Source organism: Mesoplodon mirus (assembly GCF_964341445.2).
Source record: "Mesoplodon mirus genome assembly, chromosome: 14".
Classification (NCBI taxonomy): Eukaryota; Metazoa; Chordata; class Mammalia; order Artiodactyla; family Ziphiidae; genus Mesoplodon; species Mesoplodon mirus.
The window spans coordinates 1134004-1158580 of NC_138990.1; the positions used below are offsets into that span (position 1 = coordinate 1134004).

The following is a 24577-nucleotide window of genomic DNA, read 5'->3' on the forward strand; positions in this document are numbered from 1 at the left end:
TCCTAAACCTCCGTCCTGAGACCACCCAGGGTGGCTGGGATTCCTCGGTGCAGACTCCCAACGTCCCAACATGGTCCAACCCACTACCACCCACAACTCCACAAGTCCTGGCTCAGCCCTCCAAAGTGACCGCACCATTATCTTCCAATATGAAGTATTCAATACAAAGGAACATCCAGGCCATGGACCCCTCCTCTCTTTGCAGCCCACCCCCGCAATCCATCAGCCAGCACTGCTTCTCACACCCAGTGCTCACACACCCACAATGAGACCAATCTCGCAGTTCTGGTCGTCATAACCACAGGTCATCATGGTCCCAACTGTGTCATTCACCACTGCCACAATGTCAATATCAAAGTCCTGCAGGGATAAAAGGGGGGCTTCTGACTTTCACTGTTACAGAAAGGTTACAGATGTGAAGATGAAGAGAAAGAGCAGTAAGACACACAGCTCAAGTGCAAGGCTAGAGCTGGAAACTGGGTCCAGATCCAGTCTAACAGCAGCATCTCACTCCCCACCCTGCTGGTCCTCATCTTGGAGGACTTCGCTGACCGCAGCCCTGCGGTCTAGTTCACAGCCATCACTGCACTGAGAAGAGCCCGTCTTATCATTTTCTTCTCATTCTCTTTTTTCTTTTCTTTCTCTCCGTCCCTCCCGGAAGGTCTTGTCCTTCTGTGACAAGACCTTTATCATGTCCTTTCGCTATCTTGTTCTACCCTGATATCAATATCATCCCAACTTTCTCATTTGAAAATGATATTCGAGTCTTCTTCAGATTAAGAACTAAAGGCTTTTTTCTTGTACCAAGACTAAGATTAGTTGTCCATCATGCTAATATGAAGACCCCAAAGGCATTTGATCATATATAAGATCACTGGCGTGTTAACTATCTCTCAATATAGGTATGTCATTATGCAGCACACCTTAAACTTATAAAAAAACAAAGATTATTGAGTAACATAGCAGAGAAGAAGAAAAGAAAACTTCTCATTAAGAATCACAAAATATTCTCATGCTGATTTGAGGACCGACAGGGAAAGACTTCAGCGTGGACCCAAAAGAATGTAAAGAGCCTCCAGACCCCAAGCTCCTGCCTCCCCGTCTCTGCCCTACTCACCCCTCTCCTCTGGATGGCTTTCCGGATCAGAGTAACCACATCTTTCCCTTCCACACCACTGGACTTGAACCCCTTGGTCCATGAGACCAGGAAACTCTGGAAAAGGACCAAGGAATATTGATTCGCCACAAAACTCAACCACACTCCTCATCATTAGGAGACCTCTTCCATGGGGCTAAACTAAACTAAAGTCATGACTGAATTTGTATATTTCTTCCTGACTAGTCTAGGAAGGAGAAACTCTGTCAATGACCAAGAAAGGAGACTAAATGATTTATTGCCCCCAAGAAGTGGAAAGAGCAGGTTGTAGAAATGCCAAAATAAGACACTTGTATCCTAACGTCATTAGCTTTCAATGATGTCTGTCATAACACTTTAGAACAAAGGAGTCCCAGACTACTTTCTCACTCCTGTTTCCCTAAGAGGAATAAGGATAATGTGCAATGTATATGGTCCTGCAAATTGCCATCTGACAGTGATAAAGACCCCTTTTCTCCGATACCCCTTTACCATCACTCTCACACATACTTACACAAACTCTCCCAGAAGGACAGAACTCCCAATACTCAAACACTGTCCACTCGATCCATCAGAGCAACCTCCTTTACAACCTCCATTGTAAAGGTAGCAGGTGGCTCAGAGTTCTTCCCAGTCCTCCCAGTCCAAAGAAGGAAGCAACAAAAGTGTCTGAAGAACTCATCTTACCTCGTCTAGTTTTGTTTGGAGACAGGGGAATGAGAAGGTAAAACCCAAAGGGAGCTTCTTGTCTTTGATTTGTAGCTTATCCATGAAGTTGGCCAGGCATTCAGCAATGTGGTCAAACAGCTAAGGGCACACAACACAGGAAGATGAGCAGGGAGGCAGAATAGCATAGAGATTAAGAGCATGGACTTTGGGCTCAGAAAGGAACAGCTTAGCTGAATGCGTGCAAGATATGTATCCCCTCTGAAGTTTTAATTTGTTCATCTATAAAATGGGGGTGATAATTGTACCTGCCCATGAGTTACCAAAAGAATTAAATGAGTCAATACATATAAGGACTTAACACTAGTTCGTGATTATTAAATATTGTCTTCCACTTAAACCATTTATCCAAACCACTGTCAAAATAACTGCATTAGGCAGGGGAAATCATGGCCAAAGCTAATCAGAAAGGCATCACGAGCCCTGGACGGAATATCCTTTGGTGGCTCTGTCAGAGCCTCGCTTGACGTGGATGCACAGCTGACTGTCTTACCAGAAAGGGCAGCCCATCTCACTGCCAAGAAGTATTTTAGCATCCCTGTCTCTTGTGATTGGGGGAGGGGATGGGACATTCTCTGTTAGCATTCTATAAATGAACTTAACAAAAATAAATAACTGTTATATTTTTCCTCCGCTCTAGAAAACCAATTTCCTGGGGGCAATTCCGAGAAGTTAGTTTTGTTTTCTAACTTCAGTATGGAACACCCAAGTGAGTCCGCAAACAGCCCTGAAGATTAAATAGGGTTTTATGGGTGGGCAGCCTCACAAGCGTCACTATTCTAAGGAGGGCCCAAGGTCCCTAGGAAAAATCCTAAGCCTAAGAAATCATCCAGACTTTCAATCTGCCCCAAAGCTCGCAGCCCCATGGCTTCCTTTTTGCCCACTCAACATCCCCAAAGAGAAATTGGTGACCATTCCAGAGACTGAGGCCAGGAACATTCTGGTGCAAAAAGTAAGCAAAGGTCAAAAAGACTGAGGAGCAGACATAGAGAATGGACTTGAGGACACGGGGAGGGGGAAGGGTAAGCTGGGACAAAGTAAGACAGTGACATGGACTTAAATATACTACCAAAAGTAAAATAGATAGCTAGTGGGAAGCAGCCGCATAGCACAGGGAGATCAGCTCAGTGCTTTGAGACCACCTAGAGGGGTGGGATAGGGAGGGTGCGAGGGAGACACAAAAGGAAGGAGATATGGGGATATATGTATGTGTATAGCTGATTCACCTTGTTATACAGCAGAAACAAACACACCATTGTAAAGTAATTATACTCCAATAAAGATGTTAAAAAAAGAGAGAGAGAGAGAGACTGAGCAGATTCCAAGGGCCATGTTGACCAGATGGTAAAATCTAAAGGCCAAGGGAGGTGAAAGTGGACAATATTCCTTTCCTTCTCCAGGCAGGAGCAAGGAAGATTCCACTAAACCTGGGGTCCCCAAAGTGTGGTCCACAGCAGCACACCATCATGTTACAAATGCAAATGCAAATTCTAGGGCCCAAACCTAAACCTGCTGAATCAGAAGGTGTGGTAGAGCTCCAGGTGATCCTGAAGCAGTGGTTTGAGAACCACTGCACTAAACCACAAAAGTGTTTGCATTTATAAAGGACTGAGAGGCTTGGGGTGGCAGGGTAGACTGAGAGATGCACTGGCTCCCCAGATGTCTGGGGTATGCTCAGTAAGAGGCTAGGAAGACAAGACAAGCCCCTCCTAGAAGGGGACCAGCTCTAACTGAACTTCCCACATCGATCCTGTCTCTCTGTCTGATCATGTGCAAAATTAACCTCAGCTGATGCTGAAACTCTCAATTTCCAAACCAAAACATTCTCAAGAGCAAACACTGGGCAATGACAGGGCTCACTCACTAAGAGGATCCCCAATGCAAAGTGCCAACTCCCTTGAGCAGAGATCAAGTATTTTAATGTGGAAATAGGGTTTCTAGACAGATACTCAGCAAGTTCTGTTCTGTTGGGAATTTGATCAGAGACAAAGTTTACAAGAGGGTTAAACAAATTCCCAGCACCTTCTTCCTGGTGCTCTAGTCAAAATGATCTTTAGTACAATAGTTTTTATCCAAAAAAAGGAAGTTGAAGAAGCTGTTCAAAGAGATAAGGCCAATCAACAGAGATGGGGGGAGGGGTTGGAAAAAGTAAAATGGTTTCCCCTCAACCAGCCCTGATCACTGCTCTCTTTCCAATTGCACTACCAACAGGGGGAGGCAGAAAAAAAAAAAAAGAGAGAGAGACAGTGAAGAGGCATTAAATAATGTGTTGCCCAATACAGTAGCCACTAGCTATCTGTGGCTATTTCAATTAATTAGAATTTTTAAAAATTAAAAAGTCCCTTCCTCAGTCACACTAGCCATATTTCAAGTGCTCAATACGACACGTAGCTAGTGGCTGCCTCACTAGACAGGGCAGATATCAAATGGTTCCACCACCGTAAACAGTTCTATTGGACAGTTCTGAGTTAGAAGAACCTACAGCTCTTTAAAAGAGGGTAAAAGGAAACTATCTGCTTCCTTTAAAGGAAGACTATATCCTTTTCAGTTAGCTGATGATCTAAGGATAAGATACTGGGAGAAACAGCTAACACCTTCCTGCCATAAAAAAGGCTCAAAGAGCATCATTTTATGAAAGTAGAAAGGTTTCCTCTTCCTTATTGGTCTGAGAATCTGTTCACTCCCTTTCCCGCAGGAAACACCTTAAAAAATCTAAAGTGGCTGCTATTACCATTTGTAATTCACTGCTCTCATGTGGAAGTTCATGTGGCAGAAGACAGACTCTGCCCAGGGACCCACACTGCCCAGGTTCATAGATCTTCAAAAACTTTTGCAAGTTTTGAGTTTGGTGATTTGGTCTCGGTTTAAACTAAATTTTATTTTTTAAATCCATTTGTTTTCCTATAGTTAATTAAAAGATTGATACCTAATATTTTAAAAAAGAAAGAAAAAGGAAAAGATAGGAAAAAAAGCATCAGTAATTCCACCCCTAAAATAGCAACAATGAATTTCCTTCCAATCTTTTTACCAAATGTTTTCTGCTGCTTTTAGGACAATAGCATTCTTTCTCTTTCTTAGGATGGAATAAGCACCTATATTTTCTAGTTTTCTTTGTTTCATTTTTATATAGCAGTTTTTCCATTTATTTGAAGGATTCTTAATATCACAGTAGATTCATAGTTTCTTCCAGATGGGTCTCATAGATTCTTTTAGACTAACACATTTTGTTTCAGTATACCGGAGCCACGTGACAACCTCAGTGCAGCTCAAATCCCACTGTCCCAGAGACTCAGCCTCCCATGTCCAACACCAGCATTAAAACAAGGAAAACGGGTTTACCCTCAGGGCCACCCCCAAGGACATAAAAGGGTCTAAAAATATCTCCCCCATATGTCCTATTCATGGTCCAAAATTCCTTTCCCAGGTGGCCTGCTGTGGTGGGAAGAACAGTGCACTGGAAGTGAGAAGGTTCCACCTCCTCCAAGCTCTAAGGCTCAAGAGATGACCATGCAGGAAGAGCATCTTACTTAGATTTCATTTTCTCCATTCACTCTTTTATTGAGTACATATTAGGTATAATAAAATACAGCAGGAATAGCCAGCACTCAAGAGTGATCCCTAGAGCTATGAATGTCTTTGGTGATTCCTCTCCATGGACTGAGAGCAGCTGTAGTAGGAGTAGAAAGAACATCCCAAGGAAGCTTTTCTAGAGCAGGTGAAAGGGGACACCCAAGAGCAGAGAACAGTGGCTGGACCTGTGGCCATCACCCACCAACAAGCCAGATACTTCCGGTGTGGTAGCAATGAGTGCCTCCTCTGTAGGAAGGCTCTCCTGGGAGAACTCTTGAGAGGGAGAGCCCCAGAGGGCCTGCCCTGCAGGATCTCACATCTGCATGAGCACCAGCCCCTTTGGAGAGTGCTCCCTACTCTGGAAGCAGGGGCAGGTAGTAGGGACCCTGGACCACCATGTTGCCTAGTTCCAGGAAGCACCCATGGACTACATAATGTGGCCTAAACAGTGGAGCCTCCTGGAGTTGGACAAACACAGACTCCTGTCATATGGGTCTGACTTTGTGTCTAGCCTCTGGCCCCTCCCACCCCTGTAATCCAAGGCCAAGTCACTCAATCTTTCAAAGCCCAATTCCACATCTAGAAAATGGAGATAGTAGGAGAACCCAGCCTTAGGGCTAGTGTGAGGGTAAAATTAGGAAATCTATACAAAGCGCTTTCACTCAGCCTGACTCCTGTCAGCTCTTCCTCCTGACGGTTGCTCAGCCACTTCAACGCAACATGTATTACTTTCTGTGGGCTGATATGTGTGTCTTGGTGGTCCAGTTGGACTTGAAGCCCTGGAGGGGGAGGACCAGGACTTTGATTCCCAGCAAGGATCAGTGGCCCAGGGTCCAGTAGATGCTCAACACATGTTTGGACACTATCATGACAGCAACGCCATCCTTGCTCGTTCTCTTCTAGCTATTACTGAGACGACTCTTACTTGGATTTCACATTTCTTCTCCATCCACTCTTTTTATTGTATGTGCTGAGTACAAAATGTGACTCTAGAGGTCACAGAGATATGGGGATGAGTAAGCATGATTTGGGGTCAGAGTGGAAGCACGCGGAGCCCACTGCAGTGCCAGGTAGAACAGACTCCCAGAAGCTGGATTTTAGTGTTTTCTCAACAGGCTCCCATTCCTATGTGTAAAACCTCTTCTGTTTCAGAAAGCACAAAAAAGAGAGAGCAAATAACCAAAAAGGCAAAGAGGCAGGTTCCATTTCATGCAATGCTATGCTAACAACTGTGAGTCAGAGGGCTACAGAATGACCACCGTGGCAGGTGGCAGTGTCAAACCACAGCGGTGTACTCTACGTTACTTGACACTAACCATAGGTGTCCAGGTATATTGGCCCAGCCTCCTGGCAGCAGGCTTTCCTCAATAACCAGTGCCTGCAAGCACACCTCAAATGAGATGGAAAATCAAAAGCTCTCCCACTAAAGCACCTCCAGACCCTGGGGCCTTGTGCACACACTCCCTGCCCTCTGGCCATGTGCACGTCTCCTGATGGAGGCCCCCCACCTAGCCTCCAGGCATGGAGGGGGACCACCCCGCAAAGAGAGGACAGGGAATCTGAGCCTCAGTCAAGACCTCCTCCCTCCAGACCACAGAGAAGGAGCAGTATCCGCTCCTGTGGGGCCCAGAGCCCCAGTGGCCACTGCAAGAGACGGGTCATACCTGGGTGCCACTGCCTCGCATGATGTCCTCGGGAATGGCGTAGATCTGGTTCTCCATCTCAACCTTCTGGAGTCCATTGTCTGTTACTTTCACCCAAAGCACACGGAAGTTGGTCCCTCCAAGGTCCAGAGCCAGGAATTCTCCATGTTCTGCAGAGAGACGGACCACTATTAGTTTGGGAAGGACAAGGTGTAACTGTTTCACAGAGACCAAAACTTAAAACCCAAGAATCCTGCCATAAACACTGGTCATCTCTGGGTGATGAGGTGGCCTGCGGGTCTTTTTTCTACACACTTTTATGTATTGTCTGATTCTTTTTCTTAATGCTAAACACTTCTATATTACTTTCAGAATTCACATAAAGAATCAGACAGTTTCACATCCATTGATAGGGTGCCCACCCCCTCACAAGAGCTATTTCCCAAGGGCTTTCAGACAAGTCCCCATCAAACTCACAGGGCCCATCAAGCCCTGCACCAGGAGAGCAGGCCTCAAGTTTTTGGGGGGTGTTTTTGTTTGTTTTTTAAAATTAATTCATTCATGTCTGGCTATGTTGGGTCTTTGTTGCTGCACACAGGCTTTCTCTAGTTGCATCGAGCGGGGGCTACTCTTCATGGCGGTGTGCGGGCTTCTCATTGCGGTGGCTTCCCTTGTTGCAGAGCATGGGCTCTAGGCGTGCAGGCTCAGTAGTTGTGGCTCTCGGGCTCTAGAGCGCAAGCTCAGTAGTCGTGGTGTACAGGCTTAGCTGCTCCGTGGCATGTGGGATCTCCCTGGGCCAGAGCTCAAACCCGTGTCCCCTGCATTGGCAGGCAGATTCTTAACCACTGCGCCACCAGGGAAGTCCCCCAGGCCTCAGTTTTGTTCTTCATGGCCCCAGGACACCCAGCACGCTGCTACCAGCTTGTGGCCCCCGGGCCTTTTGCCAAATTGTGATCCCTGAACAAAATTTATTCTTTAATGTTTGCATACAGTGACAGCAACATGTCTTGGCAGGATGAGGGTCACATGATGGAGTGGGATGGGACCCAGCTGGCTATAAGTTAAGAGGCCTAGCAAATAAGTCACGTAGGTGCCCCCACCAATAAAAGATCCCAGGTGCTGACTTAAGAGTATATAAGACAAGAGTCAGGCCACTCAGACAAGCCACAAGGCTGGGGCAGAGCCGGGAGAAGGAGCCTCCACAGACTCAAGTGGGTCAAGGTCTTCAGGTGTCACCAGGAAGGTACAGTCCAGTCTCTCCAGGAAATAAGCAGCGCAGAACAGGAAACATCCAGATTCCAGACGATAATACCAGCTACGGGGACACGTGCCATCGTACAGCACAGAATGGAAGTGCTGAAGAGGCTCGGAGGCCAGAGCCAGGGCTGGGGCCCAGCGGGGCAGGCAAGGGCTGGGGAACAAGGCGGGCTCGTCCCCTCAGCAGCCTCTTCAACCAGTACCGCTCCACCAGTCTTCCAATGTCCTGCCGCACACCTTCTTGAAGGATACATGATTATTTCCGGGGGGATTCACTTGTTGGCATGTTTGTCAACACTCGGCCCCTTTCCTGATGGAAGACTTGCCACTGAAGTAAGGGAGAATGGATCGGAGGGTCAGGAAAGCGCTCTGACTAAATGAAACAAGGATTTATTCTGACCCACTTCCTCTCAGCAGCAATAACTGTTTGGCCCTGAGAAAAGCTACATCTGCCCAGCTCCCTGAGGGCACTTACCCACACAGCCCCTACAGTCCAGAGGGGCAACTTGGGGTGGGCATCATTCACCCGACATTCCATGGGGATTTGCCTCCACACAACAATGGCTTGCTGGTAACAATATACAGAGACTGGCTCTGGAGCCCACATTACCTGCATCAGAACCCCAGCCACTTTTTGGCCATGGCAAATTCCTGAGCCTCTGAGCCTCAGCTGCCTCATCTCTAGAGCAGGAACATCATACCTCATGTGGCTGAGGTGAGGGGAAGAGCAGATAATGTGCGTCAAGTACCCAGCACAGTGCCAAGAACTCAGGACACACTAAATAAGTACTAGAAACTTGCCATCCACGCTCTCGGCAAACACTGCCTGACACCCACACTTAAAAGTCTCCCAGGCCCAGTAATAGGACTTCCTCTCAGACTGAAACAAGTAAAAGCAACATTCTGAGGGGAGACTGAAGAAACCTGTCCAAGGAAAGCCATTGAAATCTTCTCCAGTGACTTTAGCATTCCTCCTCAGGGGTACTAATTTTCCGTCCCTTCCCTGGCATCTGGAGGTCCCCCCAGCCCTCTCGCTACAGCCACTAGATAGCTTGGGTAACCTCAACACCACCTGGGGAGACTGCCCCTCTTGTGGCCATGGATGACTTTTCCAGGCACTTCAGTTCTGAGCCTCCCCTGGTAGTGGGACGTCAGCCAGTTTGTAGGGAAAACTATGTGTGGTTGTCATGGGGGATGAAAAGGAAAATCAAAGATGAACTGCCTGCATCAGCACTCTGCCCCAGGACACATGAATCTGCTGAATCGGCACCCGTGGGGGATTGAGGCTGCCGAGGCTGCCCCTGGTTGGTCATGATTCAAGGCCAGCCCAGCTGGATTCACTGGAGAGGACAGCTCCATCAAGAATGGTGGTTTTGCAGTATTTGCTGATGGACTGAAGGGAAACCACAAGGCATACCGTGCTGCTGAGAATTCCGTCCCCAGGAAGGAATGTCACTCTTTTCAGACTCCACCAGATCAGACACTCCTCTGCATCCCTCCTCCCTGATGCTCCCTCCACAAACACATGATCACAACTACCATAGCCAAAGACTTTATTCCTTCCAGAGTCCAATACCTCTGAGGCAGGCCCAGCATCATGACTCCTGGAGCTAAAGCCTAAGGTGACCCCTTGGGACAGTGGATGGACCCCTACCCTAGTGCCTGCCTCTACACCACCCATGAGAGGCCCTGACACAGAGAACCAGCAAGTTTTGCTTTGAATTCCAGCTCAGCCGCTTCACTACCTGTATGGCTTCTCTGAGCGTGTCACCTCAGCTGCAGAACGGAGCTCATAATGCCGACTTTCCCAGGGGTCATGAGCTTACGTGAAGTACAGAACACAGTATGTGAATGTATCGGTACACCGTAAGCCATCAATAAACAGTGTTGCTGTCGCTGTCATTACTCCTTTTGTTATGTAGCTCCTCTCCTATCCCCACCTACTCTTATCCTACTCCTGGCCCAGGTCCTACCTACACTGTCAACCTTCTGGGGCATCCCAGAAGCCCAGAGCAGAGAGTGTGTGATGTCGTGTGAAGACGGATGGCACCTATGGGCCTGGGACAGTCAGACTGGACGTGCAGGAGCGAGGTTGTGGGGCAGGAGAACACGTCTACAGCAGGTTTCTTGAGTACACAGCCCCAGGGTGGACGACCCAGTAAGGTCCAGCGAGATCATTCTGCTGAATGAGTATACTTGGTATTTGAGGCAATGTATTAAGAAAACATCTCATATTGCATCTGCTTATTGATGGTTCATTTATTAAACAAAATATTTGAGGAGACCGTAAGACCAGAGGTAAGATTTCTTTTATTGTTAAGCATGCTGTTATGTCTAGAAAACAATTTTAATACCTGATTTTTAAAATGTTCAAACAGTACAAAAGTGGAAAAAATGAAAAGCAAACATCTCTTCTCTTCTCCATGCCCCAAAAGGAACCATTATTAACGTTTCTTGAGTGTCCTTAGATACACTTATATTATAAAAACAGGGAAGACTGTTAACTGACACATTCTAAGAAAAGAGTTTGAATTGCTGGTTCTAAGGATTTATGTTTTTGATTACCAAAGATATTAGCAAATTAACTTCCTAAAAATTCCCTCCAAATTCCACATAAACCAACAGGTGGGTGTCACTGTCACCAGTGTCCTATGTTATGCACAATTAATCTTTGCCAACCTCATAGGTCAAAGTGGCAGCTCATTTTTTAAACTTGGTTTCTTTCCTTTGTGTAGGTTAGACATTTTGAATTATTGACTGGCATTGTGAATTCTTTCTTCTGTGAATTTTCTGCTCACATGTTTTGTCTTTTAAAAATATATATTCATTATTTTCTTAATAACATAAAAGAGCTCTTTGCATATTAATGAAACTAGTTTTGTTGGTTGTATATCTGCAATTATTTTTCTCCAGTTGGATATTTGTCTTCACTGCCCTTTCCAAATCTCTCCAGTTACTTCTAAATGTTGTCACCACCACTGCTAAAATAAAAGAAGCAAGGTTTCACCATAGGTTTATTTAAAAGATCAAATTCATCTTATACTTTCTTATGTGACTTTTTGAAAAAAATGAAGCCCAGAACCCTGTCTTCATCTCTCTTGTCTCTGGGACACAGTTCAGACCTTCCCACTTGCATCTGGATTATTGTGGCAATAAAACAATGGAAAGACAGAGGTAGGTGTGGAGGAGGTTTAGTTAATTTAAGGCCCACCATGTAGATATTTTTAAAAGAAGAGAAATATGTTGTGTGATATTCATAAACATTATCTCATTAATCCTCATTAATCCTATTGGACATCATAATCCCAATTTCCAGATAAGAAAACTAAGGCTCAGGTCAAGTAACTGAAACCAAGATTTAAATCCAAGTCTAGCTCTCTAGCAAAGTTTTCTACTGCAGTGAGCAAGAAGGCTGCTCATGAGAAAGTTGTCAATCCTCAAATAAGGAATTCTTTATTATTGGGACTTCCCTGGTGGTGCAATGGTTAGGGCTCCACGTTTTCACTGCTGAGGACCCGGGTTCAGCACCTGGTTGGGGAACTAAAATCCTGCAAGCCGCGTGGTGTGGCAAAAAAAAAAAAAAAAAAAAAAGGAATTCATTATCGATGCCAAGAGCATAAAACCCAGAGGTTGCCACAGGCCCTAAGCTGGCCTGGGTGGCAAAGGAAGTGACACTGGGGTTCAGAAGCTGAGTCACTTAATTAAGATCATACAGGGGTAAACAACTGCTGGATTTGACCCCAAGTTCATCTGACCCCAGCATCCGTGACAGTCCCTATGCACCTCACCCATATCTCTTGTGGTGCTGGTTCCTGGAAGCTGAGGATTACCTGACGTAGAATCTAGGATGGAAGCAAATAGGCCATAAAGTGATGAAAAATACAGCAAAAATTCCCTAATCTTTATCAGTAATTTGGCCCATCCCTCTGGGCCAAATGTTCTCAAACTTGAGTGGGAGGTGGCAGACACACATCCACTGGCAAGAGGTGACACACCCTTCTCCCCAAAGGAACCCAGGACCTACTAAGGCTTTTTGAGGCAGGTTTTTTTGGTAACCGCAGATTGGTACCGCCTCATACAATTATACCAAACCTCCATTCCCACCTTACTGGACACTCTCCAATCTCTCTCTGATGAAGGTTCTCCTAATTAAGAACATCCCCTTCCAAAAGCAGACAAAAGAAGAGGTAACAACCCTCTATCGAAAGGAAATAAGGGGGCTTTCCTGGTGGCTCAGTGGTTAAGAATCCGCCTGCCAATGCAGGGGACACGGCTTCAAGCCCTGGTCCAGGCAGATCCCAAATGCCACAGAGCAACTAAGCCTGTGCGCCACAACTACTGAGCCTGCGAGCCACAGCTACTGAGCCCGCAAGCCACAACTACTGAAGCCCACGCACCGCAGTGAACAGTAGCACGTGCTCACCCCAACTAGAGAAAGCCCGCATACAGCAATGAAGACCCAACACAGCCAAGGATAAAATAAATAAATTTAAAAAATAAAAAAGGAAATAAGGACTCATAGTTAAGAGGAACTGGCGAGAGGAGTATTAGGTCTGGCCACCCTCCATCGAATTACCCAATGGTTAAGAGTCAAGTTGCTGGGCTTCCCTGGTGGTGCAGTGATTGAGAATCTGTGTGCCAATGCAGGGGACACAGGTTCGAGCCCTGGTCCAGGAAGATCCCACATGCCGCGGAGCAACCAAGCCCACACACCACAACGACTGAGCCCGCACTCTAGAGCCCGTGAGCCACAACTACTGAGCCCGCGCGCCACAACTACTGAAGCCCGCGTGCCCAGAGCCCGTGCTCCACAACAAGAGAAGCCACTGCAATGAGAAGCCCGCACACCGCAACAAAGAGTAGCCCTCGCACACCACAACTAGAGAAAAGCCTGCGCACAGCCATAAATAAATAAATAAATAAATAAATAAATAAATAAATAAATTTATTTTTTAAAAAAGGATTCAAGTTGTTCCCCCTGGCAGAGTGTTTGCTGACTCATTTCCCACCCTGGACTACCATTCTGCCCACTCGCAGTGGGGATCTTATCAAATACATACGGTCAGCGAGATAAAGGGGTTTCAGTTTCTCCTGGGAACTCACCTGTCCCAGGGAAAGGCTGAAGAGGACTAAAATGGCATCTAAGAAAGTAACCGCCTGAACGTGATAGTCACTGTCATCTCGGTTGATGGGACATCACTAATGTATTTGAGCAGGCCATAACTCCAGCATTATTCAAGTCACCCACTAACAATGTCCACGCAGTGTGTGAGGGGTGACGGCCAGATGAATTTCCCAACAGTCTATTTTCAATCACTAGGTATTTGCCACTAATTAAAATAGATCACCACCTGTTCCTCCCATCAGGCGCTCAGAGCAGTGTGCCAGCCAGTGTACAAAGGAAGACTTGTGAACAGAACAGGTCCGGTTTGGTTTTGCATTTTTAAGCAGCAGTGCCCTTTTGTCGAAGGCAACTGTGTCCAGAAGTAGCAGAGCCCTGCCTTGTTCAGGCTAGAGCCAGAGCCCAGTCCCTCACCCCGGGCAGGGCTTCTTCAGGTGATCAAATGGACTTCTTCAGAGGCCTCCTTTAAACAAACAGCTCTGATGCAGCGTTCCCAGAGCTCTGAGGATCCTTGAAGGTGCCATAGTGCCTGCTAGCACTCCGCGACAGACGGCTAAGAATGTATGGCACGGACTCCAATTGAGAGGCGACTAAAAATCTCTAGGTCTTGAGTAGGTAATCCAGCAAAACTAACTCTGCCAGACACAGGTTTCAAGGTACGTATTTCCCAAGTACCTGGAAACACCACAGTCACTACCACTTCTGGCAGCCTCTTTTTAAGTTCCAAGATTTTGGATACTCCATTATAGTACAACAACAAGATGCTGAATGCCAAAATGTAGAAACAGAGAAACATAAAGCTGCTTCAGTTGAAGGGAGGGGCCTGGAGCACATACCACTTTGTAAGTGGCCCCCAAAACTCCCAAAACACCATCAGAAAGCACCACCCTGCTGCTTTTATACTCAGGAAATGTTTCTTAAGCTCAAAATATGTGCCACTCACAGAGAAATGTTATACTAGCTTTACAGATGTGAAACCACTCTTCAAAGGATTAAAATATGATTATCTTTCAGTACTGTGCAGGCGTTGAGTGTGTTAAGATTTTCAGGCAGGCCGACATGGGTTCAAATCCCATTTTAACATGTATTAGCCATATAAATACAGGTAAGTTATTAGAAATCTGATACTCAGATTTCATCATCTGTTAAAAGGGGACAGTCATAACCTCCTGTCTAACCAGCACCTCCCCATTACTCACCAGGATACAGAGACACAGACACACAGACACACAGTCTTTGGTCAAGAATCAATGCAATGAATGTGTAAGGTGTTTGGCACAATGCCTGGTGTATATAAAATGTTTAATAAACTCCAGTTACCACTATATGGAGGCTATTTATCAATACAATCTTCATTTTATATTGTAGTCACCATATAAATCCACTTATTAATTTGCATGTATGTGAGCTATTGATCTATGTCTCCACTACATAGCTGTTGATACAATGCTGAGCAACCAAGATAGGGCTCCTTTCAGGGTAAAGGGCTCCTTTACCAGCCTCCATGCACCCTATCACCAGCCTAGTCTCTCTTTATCATGTCATGTGCTTGCATTATATGACCTAGTATCATTTCCTTTATGATGATAAATGATATCCTTATGTCCCCAGTAATTTGCACTCTTCAAAAGTGGGGCACAAGGCTGCTCAGCACATTGCTGCCCCAGAGAGGACCAGCCTCAGAGGGGACTCTATTGAATGAACTGAACAGCTAGGTCTGAGTTACAAATAGAAGAATGTGTTGGGGGCCTCTAGTGATATGCCTAAGGGCCCAGGCTTTGGAACACAGATGGCTGGGTTCAAATCCCAATGCTTCTACTTGCTCATTATGTGACTTTGGGCCAAGTTGCCTAATCTCTCTAAATCTAGTTTCTTTTTCTCTAAAACAGGGTTTATGATGTCTACCATTGAATCACTGTGAGAATTAATGAGATAGCTCAAATACAGTGCTTAGCATAGTACCTGGCATTTATAAGCCTACATTTTAAAATTATCATGATCATCATCATCATCATTCCCTGCTCTCGAGGGAATGAAGTCTAGCTAGAGGGTAGAGATACATTCACCTGTAAAAAAATAATTCACAATTCAGGGAAGTGGGGAAGTATCAAAAGATCAATACAGCAAAGGCTTCATCTCACTCTGCCATAAGACATGTTTATATCTAAACAATCTTGCCAAGACAATGAGGGCAATAAAGGTGCTACAAAGATAATTTATTTCTAAATTGGGGCGCTGGAAAAAAAAAAACTTGTTAAAAATGTAAATTATTTATTAAATAAATAAATAAATTGGCATGCTGGAATATTTGTAGAATTTTAGTTGGGTCTACTTGAGCTTCTTATTATAATGGTACAAAGTCAATCCATATTTATGGTCAATTTTAAAAGATAATCATCTGATTTGCTCCAGAAACTCTTGTTCAGCAACATGAGCCAATGTAAAGCATGAATCTTAGGGCCTTGGATTCAAGACTACCTATGCTCAAAGTCCAACTCTGCCACTAACTGTACACAGGTGACCTTGCAATCTCTTTTAGCCTCAGTTGCCTTATTTTTAAATTGGAAATGTCTCTCTTGTAGAGTTTGCATGGAGAGTAAAACAGACTGTTTACATAAACAGATATCATGGGTGGTCATTAAATGATATCAGCTATTCCTGCATTTCCCCTTAAGACGGAACTGTCCTCTGAAAGCCAGATACCTTGTGATGTGTGTAGTGGGCCCTCTGACAAGGCTGTGATTGGGGCTGGTACTGCAATCACATGCATAATCCAGCTTAGGTTAGGGCTGCCTACAGAGAGGTCAAGATGGTGAGATTCCTGACAGATACAAATAAACATTTTCTCTATTCAACTCTGCACTGCCAAAAACAAAAAGGGTTGGGGGGAGTCACAGACAGTAATTATTGGGGCAAGTGGAACTCTCACACAGCATTGGTGGGAGTATAAAATAGCTCAACCACCTTGGAAACCAAAGTTCAAACCACTTTGGTCTGGGAGTTTCTTATAAATTAAACACATCCCAAACCCTATGACCCAGAAATTCCACTCCTAGTTGTTGACTCAAGAAAAGGAAGAAAACAAAAACATATGTCCACAAAGAAGCTTGTGCAAGAATGTTTATAGTAGCTTTCATCAAAAACTGGAAACAGCCCAGGTGTCCATAGAATTCATGTCATATAGGATTCCGATCACACCTCAGAATCGGGAACCAAAAAGGAACTACTGATATACACAACACGGATAAAGCCCACATTTTGATGGGTAAATGAAGCCTTGCATAAAGAGTAAATATTATATGGTTGTATATATGGGAAGTTCTAGAACAGGCAAAACAAATACATGTGGAAAATTTAAAACAGTGATTACTTCTGGGGGTTGGGGACAGGGACAGCCTGGGAAGGTGCAGCAGGGAGCTTCCTGGGCTGATAATGTTTTCTATCTTGATAGGGGTTGTATTAAACAGGTATACGTATTTGTCAACTCATCAGATGATATTTAAGATTTGCATCTCGTACGAAATTTTACAACAAAAGAAAAAAGAGCAAATATTGAACTCTGGTTAATAATGGGCCCGCTGAAGTTCTGGGGTTGAAATGAGCTGATTTCTGCAATTTACTTTGCAATGCCTCAAATAAAACAAGAGGGACTGATGGGAGGAAGGATAGAGGAGTGTGATAAAACAAATCTAGTTAAAATATCAATGTAGACTCTAGGTAGTCTGTATATGGATGTTCATTATACAATTCTTTCAACTTTTTTAAACTGTCTTAGAGAAAAAAACAAATAAGGAGCATTTTTTATATACATACCAGCTGACACCAAATTCAGTCACCTAAGTAAGATATTCTTGGACCATTTACATTTTCATTTTCATCTGTGCCAACTATGTTTCTTTGCACTGCATGGTCCACACAGTCTACGAAGCACAGATATTTTAAAATCAGCCCCCACAGGGTTCTGACTGGTGACATTCTCTTCCTTCTCACAGAGAGCTCAAACCATAATTTGGAAGTTCATATTTCATGTGTGTAATGGAAGCCTCCATCATAAACGAATGGCCTGAAACTTCCTGAAGTCTCTCCCACATTCTCTACCAGGTCTTTGATTACCAGTAAATAGCTGAGACCTGATTTATGAAAGCTGGAACCTGGTCCTTGCTCCAAAATGCAGGGAGGGCCTCCAACGATGGGGATGAACCCTCATACCTGCTCCCTCCAATCAAAAGGACCTGGGAGATTCACTCACCCTCTCTCAGTAAAATCGGTGTTGGCTGTGAGTCTTGCCACGGTGGCTGCATAGAATTGGGTTTATAACACACATGGGAAGGTTACATAACCGATTCCCCCTTAATTCTCAGAGAGCCAACCCTCTGATGTTTCTTCTTTTTACAAATGAGAAAATGGAGGAATAGGGCATAAATGAACTGCTGTAAAGCACACAGCTTGAATTCAAACCCTTTTAAACCTAGAATTCTGATCTTCACCCCTCACCACACACTGCCCTGAAACCACCTCTCAGTCCCGGCAAGAAAGAGCCAATTTTACAAAGGTCTGACCAGGACAAAACTGAGTAAGGAGCGTTTAAGACAGTGGCTTTCACACCGCAAGCTGAAAAAGAAATTACTGAGCCCTGACTAGAGACAGTTTTAAAGTATAGAAGATAATAGATCTGAGGCTTCCCTGGTGGTGCAGTGGTTAAGAATCCGCCTGCCAATGCAGGGGACACAGGTTGGAGCCCTGGTGCGGGAAGTTCCCACAAGCTGCTGAGCAACTAAGCCCGTGCACCACAACTACTGAGCCTGAGCTCTGGAGCCCGCGAGCCACAACTACTGAGCCCACATGCCACAACTACTGAAGCCCACACGCCTAGAGCCCGTGCTCCACAAGAGAAGCCACTGCAACGAGAAGCCCGCACACCGCAATGAAGAGTAGCCCCCACTCGCTGCAACTAGAGAAAGCCTGTGCACAGCAACGAAGACCCAATGCAGCCAAGAATGAATGAATGAATGAATTTTTTTAAAAAAGAAGATAATAGATCTCTGTCACATTCAAGAATAAACATTAGGCTTTCCTGGTGGCGCAGTGGCTGAGAGTCCACCTGCCGATGCAGAGGACATGGGTTTGTGCCCCGGTCTGGGAAGATCCCACATGCCGCAGAGCGGCTGGGCCCGTGAGCCACGGCCACTGAGTCTGTGCGTCCGGAGCCTGTGCTCCACAACGGGAGAGGCCACAAGAGTGAGAGGCCCGCATAGAGCAAAAAAAAAAAAAAAAAAAAAAGAATAAACATTAGTTCCTGAAACTTGTTTTGGTTGTATATCAACATTCATACGTATGTGTTTCTTGCTGTGAGTATGTAGTCCAAAAAAGTTAGAGGGCCACTGACTAAGTCCCTTTAGAGCAGAGGTTTAGATATGAGGTTTAATTTCCCAGATATGAAAAAGTAACACTGGAAAGGGCTGAGCAAGGTTCTGAGGAAGGCTAGCCTGCAGCAGGCACCACTTGAGCAAGGCCTCCAGCCTTCTGCAGAAGAGAAGCACAGTCACCAACAGCAGCAACAGTGCCGGGACTGCGGCCCTGGCCAGCAGATGCACCAGCCAAGCCTCACAGGCTGTGTGGCCACGTCCAGGGAAAGGCAGTGGTCCCTGCACACAACCGCTCTCGCGTTCCTCCTCTCGGCACTTCACTGGGGTGCCAATAAAAAGAAGAATGTTCATTGTTGACAGGCTTTATCTAGTGAAGAGTCACTGGCCCTCACTGCCACACTCCACAGCACACAGCCCAACTAACAAAATACACAACTCAAAACCTTGATGTTGAGCGCTTTCAATTATATTCCCTCAGGCTCCCCTCCCAGTTCCATTTTCTTTCTCTCTCTCCAGAAGCAACCCCTATCATTTATCTGGTACACATTTTCCAGTTTATATCCTAACAATTTTAGGATGTGTGTGTGTCCATGAGCAACATAGAGCATTACTTGGAGAGGACTTTTTAAAATAATATTCAACTACTATGAGGTACATGTCCTTCTGCAATTTTTCACTCTTTGTTTTTTAAATGTATCCATATTTATACACGGTCATTTTTGTAACATGCTATACTGTATCCCATCACACGCACAGTCTATAAACGGTTCCCAGTGTGCCGTCATTATAAGCGGCGCTGCCATGAACATTCTCAGACCTGTCTCCTCGAGTTCACATGGGAATCTGTTCAAGGTATAGTTGGAAGTAGAATTGCTAGTTGTCATATACATATATTTTCAACTTAACTAGTCACTGCCAACCTCACACTCCGGGTGGAACACTACCAATAGCTCAATACATAGCCTTGAGACTTTACACCCCTGTACACGCATATATACATAGATGTGTATATATACATTCTGTAAAATCACACACGTGATTTTACAGAATATGAATTTACATAAATCTATCTCATGCTTTATGATGGGTTGCAGAGGACTGTTTTCTGCATTAATTGACCAGTACCCAACTGATGGACATTAAAGGGTTTTTCCCTCATTACAGTAAGTCAAGGAACTTTGTGCATAAATACACTGACACACTACCTCCAGGACATGTGTAGAACAGACCAGGACTGCTGGATCCACCTCTTATTTTTACAAAGGAGAAAAGGCTGAGTCCCAGAGACCTGGGATGAGGAGCTGGCCCACAGCAAATGAGGAATGAAAGGGCTGGGGACCCCATTTCCTACAGTCTGGTCTCTAGTACTCTAGGGGGCACCTGCTCTGCTTAAGTAAATAAAACATCCCAATACACAGTATTCCTTTCACACGCTGTCTCCGTTTACACTGTAGAATCTGAGGTTATAAAGAGGTACTCTGGGTATCACAAAAGTCATGTAAAATCTCCCTGCTTCTGTGTGGAAAGAAGATCAGGCAGACAAGTCTTGCACCAGGACCCTCCCACCCCGAGAAGCCTACAGGAGTCAGCCTCTGGCGCCTGTCCTCAGTCCAGGCAACTCAAATGCATAGAAGCCAAAATCATGCCTGCTGCTCCACTGTGGGTAGAGATGGGACAAAGACAGGCTCCAAGGACTCTGGCCCGAGGTCAGGGAAAGAGACTTAATGACCACACAATACAGCAACGGATGCAAACTCTAAGAGGCAGTGGGAGGTCTCCATGCTCCAATCTCAGGAAAACAATGAGAATAGAAAAAGTTGGCCCCATACCTAGTTCTCCCCAACAAACTTACTCACTTAAGTAATTACAAACTTAATCCAGGCCAGACATCCACTCCCAACCCCATTTCAAAAAATTTCCACTGAGCATATGCGTCCTCTGGTCCTGAGTGTACAGGCTCACACGTGCACATACACACATAATGTATCAAGTTCAGTCTTGATGCCTGGCGTTTGGCATATATGAGTTTGAATCCTGACTCAGCTTCTCATTAGCTATATGACCTTAGGCAAGTTATCTGACCATCCAGGCTCCCAACTCCTCATCTTTAAAAAAAAAAAAAAAAAAAAAAAAAAGTACTTAAAATTTGTACCTACCCTATAGGGTTTTGTGAAAAGTAAATAAGTTACTACATGTAGGTGCTAGCCCATAATATATATTTCGAAAATATTTAGGATACTTGCTTAATGCTAGTGCCTGAAATAAAGACAAGGTCCCTGGTCTTAAGGAGCTAGTAAATTTATCAGAACGTCAAATAAAAACAGTAAAAGCAGGTGTGGCTGCCAGTCAGAGGGAGTGGTAGGTAGTAAATGTGCCATTCAAGAGGGCACATGAGGGGTATCCGAGAACTGGAGGAGGCCCCTCACCTCAAGAAGTTCTTTGAAGGGCTGAGACACACACTCTCAGAACAATCCTGAACAAGGTCACACCCTCAACGTTGGGTTCTAAGGCTTTAGCAAACACATACTTATTTTAGAAATTGTAGAAAGGTACAAAATCTTGTCAGACGAACAGGTCCCCGAAGGCTCTCAAGCAAGTAAGCCTCAGGGACACAGACGTGACGGAAACACTGAAGGCATGTGGCGCAGACAAGCAAGCCCTGTCCTGTGCCTTTCCCCGCCCGCCCCTCCCCAGGGATTCTCTGCGGATGCAGATGCTTCATCAGCGACCAGGAAGCATTTTGGACTTCTGTCGTCCCTCCGGTTCTCAGACTCTGGGCTTCCTGGTTCCTCCATCACCCTGGCAGCTGCCCCCTGGGCTCTTTCTCTCACCCTCTATATATAGCCATCCCACACCCTTCGCCCCTCGTGGCCCCAGAGGTACCTCATCTCTAAAATGGAGGGTTGTCATGAGGATTAAATGAAACAAACTGTGTGAAAGTGCTGGCACGACTTAGTTCCGTCCCCTTCTCTGAGGATGTTGCCACCCCTGGGCAGCTGGGCTCAACACCCTGGCATCACCTTTGAATCCTCTCTGGCCTCTGCCCGCTACATTCCACCAGGACCATGCCCTTTGCTCTACAACCCACCCATCACCACCCCCCTCCCCCATGCTACATAAACTGCTGATGATGTGCATTACCAAGACAGTTCTGCTCACGCCCCTCAAAAACTTTCAGTGACTCCCCAATGCCTATTACTGAAGAAAGACTCAGTGTTTCAGGTGTGCATGCAAGGCCTTCTGAATCTAGCCCCAACCCACCTTCCAACTTCAGTCTCCATCAAGTCCCTTTTCTCCAGTTTAATTAAATCACTTGCTGGGCGGTGCATCATGAAATAGACTCTGTATCCAAATAAGGGGATAACACAAAGCTTGACAGGTTCGAATTGCACAGTTTCAGAGCCTTTAATACCTTAATATGTACCATGTCTCTTTCACATTCTTCCAACTTTATTTGGACTTCTAGTAGTCTTTATCCATGGAGTTCAAAACACAGTCTAGAACAATCTATACCACACTGTTTCTGCAACAAGTCTGTGGAATGTGCCAGTTAGATGGGCCCTAGAGTGACTGACATGGCCTATGGCCGTGACCATATTAGGCACGTTTGTTATTCATCACTTTCATTGTGTGCAATCTCAGTGAAGCTGTAAAATCCCAAACTGAGCCAAACAGCCTTTCTCAGCACATGGATGGGAAACAAATGGCTGATAGCAGTACCCCGGAAGGCTGACGAAGATTTACTTCTCCCCTGACTGCCGGGACTTCCATTCAAATCCCTGCTTAACCCTTGCTTAAGTTAACAAGGGTTGGCTTCTGAGGCTTGAAACCGAAGAACCTTCACTGTTGTATATAGTTCTTTGGGTCCCTAAGCAAAGTTACCCAAATCTCTCCCAGGCAATGGAGCACCCAGAGCCTTCCCCCAGGGGCATAGTACCTGTCCCATCTGGAGTAGACCTCACAAAGGTAGGCAGCATTTTTACTGAAGAAGTGGGGTGGGTGGTAGCTCCAAGCCCTTTCTCCATCTCCTTGCGGAACCGCTTAGCGATCTCCAGAAGGGTCTCATCAGAAAGACGCATGTGGTAGAGATACTGGTCAACCTGAAAGAGGAAAATGAGGGCAGCAACCTCTATGTTAAATGGATTATGGCATACATCTACATCATGGAACATCACTCAGCTCCTCAAAAGGATAAAATCTGTTATGTACGGAAGGTTATTATTAAAGACCGTTTAACCAGACTCTATGACAGGACTTGGCTTTAAAAAAAGAAAAAAAAAACTAAACTAAAAATTAAAATTAAATTTTATTTCTGGAGAATGTTAAGGACCAGGGGAAAGGCCAATTAGGGAAAAGAAGAGTTCTTTTCAGAAAGGTTGAGTTTAAACGCCTATGGCAACATCCCTGGAGCTGGGGTTCATTACTGGCCCTCATCTCTTGTCCTGCCCCACACTCGTAAGGCCAGTCACACCAACCCTATTACCCCTCACCGCAGGCCAAGCAGCCATAGCTTCTTGCCTGGACTAATAAAATCCCCAATTCTACAATACTTTTACCTCTTCCATCCATTTTCCATCCCCAGACAGACTACTATTCCCCTGCTTAAAGCCTTTCAGTCTTCCCATTGGCACCAAACCCTAAATCCTTCCAAGGCCCTACCTATATAGCCAGGCCTCTCCCACTGCCCATCTCACTGTGTGCCTCTGCACTCCTTGTGCAGATCAGCCTTGGTTCAGTCCCCCAGCTCACCCGACTTGCCCTTCCCTGCCTAGAAGACCGTCCATGCCCCACAGCTCCTCACCCCGCCCGTCATCTGCGGGTCCCTCACCAATCCTTCAGGCCTCTCTGCACGGAGGCCTTCTCTACTCTCCCTAATAAAACAATCAGGCTTCACTGTTTTTTCTGCACACTCAGACTTTTCCCTTCACAACACCATCCCCAATTTGGAAATACATATTGATTAGTGTCCAAATCATAAGCACCAAGGGCAAGAAGAACCATGACTATTTGTTCACCTTGCATCCCTGGAGCCTAGCACACTGCCTGACACATTAACAGAGGCTCGATACACGAGGTAAAGCAACCTCCCCCAACCTCAGAGGCAGAGGCAGCTCTCCCTAGTCATTTCATTTATCTTGCTTCCGACATAAATTTACAAGAACTTTTCCCAGAGTTAACACCAGGAGAAGGAAAAACAACAGAAGTCCCCCTCAGACAGTCTGTTTCTTGAAAGCTGTCATCTGCCCCGGCTATGGATATTCCCAGTTTTCTCCTATCAGGAAAACGTCTGATAGATATCCATCCAAGGAGGCGCACAAGTTTCCACAATATCCCTGTTCTCAGCAGCAGTGTCCAGGACAGGTAAGGCTGCTGGCCACAAAGGGTAGGAGTACAATCAGGACCCTTGGACCAGGTCATAGCTGTGCCCTCAAGGTATGAGGGTGGTGGTCCTGGTACTCCCAGCCTCATCAGTAGACTGGGGGACAAGAAGGGACCCTGGCCTTCCCAGCTTCAAAACTCCAGGATTCCCAAGGGCAAAGCTTGGCCAATGACCACTACCACTGCTTGTCATTCAGGGTTTTAAATCTGCAGAAATGAGGATTTCCCCAAATTCCCTTGCTGCCAGCTTTTATTAAGGAGCTACAGCAGACATCTAACTCCATTGGTCTAAACCAGGACGACTCCAACCATCCATTCTGTTTTCTGATTTCAGGCTCCTGGCACCTCGATTGCCTTGAGCCCACTGTCTGCCTCAGCC

At 45.5% G+C, this 24577-nt stretch overlaps 1 protein-coding gene across 2 annotated transcripts in view; it reads right to left on the reverse strand.

Moving 5' to 3' along the window:
• The window catches only part of HK2 (hexokinase 2), a 61500-nt gene that overhangs the window by 18982 nt on the left and 17941 nt on the right, over window positions 1–24577 (reverse strand). For both annotated transcript variants that reach the window (XM_082642141.1, XM_082642142.1), the window contains exons 2-6: window positions 22757–22919; window positions 7096–7244; window positions 1823–1942; window positions 1118–1213; window positions 261–360 (exon numbers count right to left, since the gene is read on the reverse strand). In XM_082642141.1, the coding sequence (XP_082498267.1) occupies window positions 261–360; window positions 1118–1213; window positions 1823–1942; window positions 7096–7244; window positions 22757–22919 (628 nt within the window). The remainder of the gene's footprint in view (window positions 1–260; window positions 361–1117; window positions 1214–1822; window positions 1943–7095; window positions 7245–22756; window positions 22920–24577) is intronic.